Source organism: Montipora capricornis, chromosome 12 (assembly GCF_036669925.1).
Source record: "Montipora capricornis isolate CH-2021 chromosome 12, ASM3666992v2, whole genome shotgun sequence".
In the NCBI taxonomy this organism is placed as follows: Eukaryota; Metazoa; Cnidaria; class Anthozoa; order Scleractinia; family Acroporidae; genus Montipora; species Montipora capricornis.
Window position 1 is genome coordinate 10,400,757 of NC_090894.1, and position 5,308 is coordinate 10,406,064.

At 40.8% G+C, this 5,308-nt stretch overlaps 1 protein-coding gene across 1 annotated transcript in view; it reads left to right on the top strand.

Moving 5' to 3' along the window:
• Positions 1–5,308, top strand: part of LOC138025931 (calmodulin-like) — a 7,762-nt gene extending 2,454 nt beyond the window's left edge. Inside the window, exons 3-5 of the mRNA XM_068873074.1 lie at positions 100–243; positions 1,965–2,207; positions 3,591–5,308. Of these exons, the coding sequence (XP_068729175.1) occupies positions 100–243; positions 1,965–2,207; positions 3,591–3,616 (413 nt within the window). The 3' untranslated portion in view covers positions 3,617–5,308. The remainder of the gene's footprint in view (positions 1–99; positions 244–1,964; positions 2,208–3,590) is intronic.

Consider the following 5,308-nt stretch of genomic DNA (forward strand, 5'->3'; position numbering starts at 1 on the left):
CACGGAAGTTCAATCAAACGGGTTTTTTTCCTTGGCTTCTGGTCAAGTCCAATATCTGGTTAGCACTAAGAACCATATGATTTATCACTCTTTCTGCAGACTTCAAGGAAGCTTTTTCTCTGCTTGATAAAGATGGCGATGGTACAATCAACACAAAGGAGCTTGGGATACTTATGAGGTCCCTTGGTCAAAACCCGACCGAGCAGGAACTGGAGGAAATCATACGGGAAATCGATATGGACGGTAAGTTGCTTTCGTCAGCAGAGTGTTTTCATTCACGTGATCAGTAACCTTGTTTTTCCACCGAAAGGAAAGAAAACGTTTCCATGATAATAGAGCTCAATTCCCAGAGGATTAGTTGGGTACACCAACATGGCCGCCGTCCTATTGTTTAGGAACACCAACATGGCTGCCGTGACGTCACGTGAAAACACTCTATAGTTTTCCTGCACTGAGTTTCATTATATCAGCTCGCGAGCTGTATCTTCTTACGCCAACAGTAACGTCTTCTGGATGCTTCCAAACTACGAGAATTCAAACAACTGTTGCCGTCCATGTTTCAAATTTCTGCGCCTGCACAGACCGGATGGAAGAAATGGTGTGAGGACTCCCTGGTTTGGAACTGGTCAGGTTTCTCCAACGATGTTAAGGGAGATGCTACGTGAAGTGAGATAGTAACTTTTAAGCCCGGTTGGTGTTGAACTTTTCTAATCTCATACCTAGATCTCTTGTGGCGAGCGAACGCCACAAGAGATCTGGGTACGAGATTCGAACTTTTCTGTTACGACTGGTGCCTGCTCTGAGTTTGCCCTGCATGTCATAGCAGAAAATTCTCCATTTCATTGATTCATCTGAGTTAAATATTCCTGGCGGCTGAACGAAAGAATCGGTGTCCTCAATTGCAAAGAAACAAAAATGTCGACGGACTAGTATCGATCTATCCAAATTTCATGGTTGTCCGCCTTAATCTTCTCGACCTTAATTAATAATAAAAGTAGTCCCGTTAAACACAGTGTCACTCGTGCGGGAGGGGGGGGGGGGGGAGGTAAGGATTAAAGGGGACATAGTTTTAGTGTGTAAGTGGATGCTGTTAATCCATTCACCCCTGAAACGGCTCCTACTTAAGAGTGAAATCGTCTGGCATTGGACAGAGTAAAATCTTGAAGGTTGAGTCTTAGGAGTGAATTGTTTAAAGGGGACAGTTTTGAGTAGGCGTATAGATGTAGCTATCCCTATCATTCTTGAACCAGCCCACATTGCTCAATAAAATCATCTGGCGTTGACGCATACGATCCTAAAATGTCCTTCAGTGATTATAAACTAGACCGAATTAAATCTTGTAAGCGGCCTGGAGTTCACATCAATGAACATCTTAAGAGGGACAATCGCATCGAGCAAAAAGTATCTGGATGTTACACTACTTTATCAATACTAGGAAAACTGAAATATCTTGCTTAATACGAGCTCAGAAAGCAACTAGCAGAAACATTGATTTTGTCAACTAGACTGAGGCTAGACTATGCCGACTTGGCCTGTTGCCCTCTACCACAATTTCTACTACGCCGTCTGCAACGATTTCAAGTTGCAGCTGCAAGTTTTGTGCTCAGACGTTGTGTCAATGAAAGAGGAGATGTTAACCTCCTGAAATCATGCTTTAAGGCTTTGCATAGAGCGAGTTTCAATCGAGTGTCGTAAAACCAAAACCAAAGTAATTACTTTGGCCAATCGAAAAGGACGGAGACAATCCAGTAAACCAATCAAAAACTCGAAGTAATTATACGTGGCCGACACAAAGCGCGAGTCACGATTGGTTTTGGTTTCACTTCTGAGGTTCACTGAGGTTATCACTGAGTGAAGTAATGCAAAACCAAAGCAATTTGCTAATTACTTTCGACATTCACCATCAATTTTAAGAAGGAAAGGGTTAATTAAAGAGACAGAATTCAGTGTACTTTTTTCCCCAGGTAACGGAATCATAGACTTCATGGAGTTTCTCCATTTAATGGACCAACGCATGAAGGGAATTGACACAGAAGCAGAACTCAGAGAAATGTTCAAAGTCTTCGACATGGATGGGAATGGATTTATCAGCGCCGAAGAATTCAAATGGACCATGATGAATCTCGGTCAGCAGCTTACAGAAGAGGAAGTCGAAGAAATCATCAAGGCTTCTGATTTGAATGGAGACGGCCATATTGATCTTGAAGGTGAGACGATGGTCTGAATTGTTGCGGGGGCACTGGTTGGGAGGAGGGAGTAGTGGCGGAAGGCGGGAAGAGGCAAAATAGCTCTGACGATTGTTTTCTATCCTCAAGAGTAAGATTCACCCAGTTTTGAGGAAAAACAAACAGTAGAGCAAATCGGCTAACTCAATGTTGTACTCTATTCAAACCCTTTAGGATTAAAACGTTTTGTTCCAGGTATTTCCATATTATACAAATGTGACTGCTGCATCATAATGCAAGTACAATACGCAAAGAATCTTAACCCCGGGTTAGCCGATTAGATCTACGCCGTTTCTTTTCCCGCAAAACTTGGTTTAAAAATCATGAGACACTTTTCTGACGACCTCGGTGGCGAATAAACTTAGGAGGAGTTGTTTCAAACCAGGAGCTCATTTTTAAGAGTGGACAACTTGTACCCTTAAGTGATCGCTTTGAGATTGTCCACAGCCAACTTGGCGTTACCCGCCTCGTTGGCCGCAACTTATCATTTTATATCCAATACGTTCTTATGGAATAATAATTACTGTTAAATATCTGCACTCGAGAACACACTTGTGAAGGTCGTCCATAAGAGGATGCACAAAGAATTTTAAATATATGGATGCTTATGCTAATATTGATATTAAACTAGAGCGAGTTTCAATCGAGTGTCGTAAAACCAAAGTAATTAATTTGGCCAATCAAAAAGGACAGAGACAATCCAATTAACCAATCAAAGCTCGAAGTAATTACACGTAGCCGACACAAAGGGCGGGAAAATGTGCACACGCGAGCCACGATTGGTTTTGGTTTCACTTCTGATTGGTTGAAAAAGTGGTGCGAGATCTTTAAGCCAATCACTGAGTTAAGTAGAGCGGTTCGTAAAACCAAAACCAAAGTAATTACTTTGGCCAATCAAAATAGACGGACACAATCCAGTACACCAATCAAAACTCGAAGTAATTAAACGTAGCCGACACAAAGCGCGGGAAAATGTGCACGAGCGAGCCGCGATTGGTTGAAAAAGTGGCGCGAGAACTTAGAACCAATCACTGAGTGAAGTAATGATAAACCAAAGTAATTATCTAATTACTTTCGACACTCAATTGAAAATCACTCTAATGCAAAACCAATACAATTCGCTAATTACTTTCAACAGTCAATTGAAAACCGCTCTATACACTTTGGTTATTGCATTGTTCAAACGAGCAATAATCTAGAGACAGTTACAACTGAACGCCATACCAGATAAGCTTGCTAAACGATCTCGCTGCCAACCTGTGGCAGACAGACATTTGCTAATCGACCTAAATCTTGTCCAGCTTGTCCAGTAAACGCAAGGTGGGACATGAAATAGTCTTCGCTCATTTTGTTATTCTCTTTCAGAGTTTATCAAAATGATGTCTTCCTGAAAATGCGTCTGAAAGAGACATCTAAACCTGCAGTAATGGTTGTTCTTTTACTGACAATCAAGGATTAATCAGTATACTGAGGCCATGAAAAGATCTTTGTTCGAACACAGAGCCACTGATGGACCAAGAAACAAACCGAAATATTGCATGTTATAGAAATCGGCAAGCACGAATCGATTAAGTGAGGTGACATTTTGAAATACAGAAAAAATAACACTAGCCCGTGCAAAATTCACAACGAGGCATTGTTCTCGTCCTAAGTAATTTAGACACGGAAATAAAGAGATGTTGGTGTACATAGATTTAGCTGCACACGAGCCATCAGGGCATACGTGCGCGTGAATTGTTGCATGTTATTCTTAGTTTGCATCCACGTGATGTGACGGCCATGTTGGTGAACTAAACAAAAAAAAGGCCCCAAAAGTTGTTCTTAATATTTTTAAATAGAGTCAGATTACCAAATAACATTTTCACGACATTTTACTGCATTGTTCTGTACACAAACATGGCCGCCTTGACGTGAGATGCAAACCATCCATTGGATATCTTTGTAATTTTAATATCGCCTGATGATGTTCGATCGAGCGAAACTTTTACTGTAGCACAATTAGGAATTTTCTATAAATTTTAACCTCAGAAGAGGAGTTTTTTTGCGTCATTGGAACAAATCGTTTCAACCAAGAATAAAAGTACTGAATATATGGTTTTCATGCACGTTATTTCATCGCCGCCGTATTGGTGGACGAAAACCAAACATCTCTCATTAGCTCCTTTTGGTCGTCTCTAGAGATTGGTTACAAACCACCTCCATTGAAAATTCATTGCTTAAAGACCTGGGCAAACGTCTTCAACATTGGCCTTCAACATCCGTTCGATTTTGTTGAGTGATGTTGAACGATGTTACTGCTGGGGTGGTCAAACGGTTTCAAAACATCATCTACATTTTGATTCAACAAAGCTCACGAGAGGTCTTGTATCAGTTCAGTCCTAGGCTGCAGCCGCGGTTGTTACTATGGATACGGAGTTGTTACTATGGGTACGGAGTTGTTACTATGGATACGGAGTTGTTACTATGGATACGGAGTTGTTACTATGGGTACGGACAAGGATACGTCATCGAGGAACCGATTAGTGCACTGCAGAGGCGCATACCCAAAAATGTTGAAAGAGGGGCGCAAACGCCGGCTTCAACTTCATTCAATATTCGCGAAAACAAATGAAATATTGAATGGTTGTTGAAGCAAAATTTAAAAGCTTTTAAACTAATTCAACATCGATTCAACTTGGATTCAACATGTTTCAACACGGTTGAAACTAAGTTGGGAGCAAACGGTTTCACATCGCTGTTCAACAAAACCGAACGGATTTTGAAGGCGATGATACTGAAACCGTTTATCCGGGCCTTAATGAGGATTTGGGCGATATACTGGATGATCTCTGAGCATTGATGCTTTGGAAATTCGAAAATTTCAAGAAGAATGTATGGGATGATTTGCCACCTTTTGCAACCCAAGAATTTATCGGTTTTGATGGCTAATAACTGGCCTGTTATCAAAGCTAAAAGGCTTATTAAAACTGAAGATTTAACTAAGTTTAACAAGTTCTTTACCTTTTGTGAAGTCAATTTGCAAATAGCATGATATCGGGTGTTGAATTAATAAAACAATGTAAACAATGACGTCAGCAAAACTA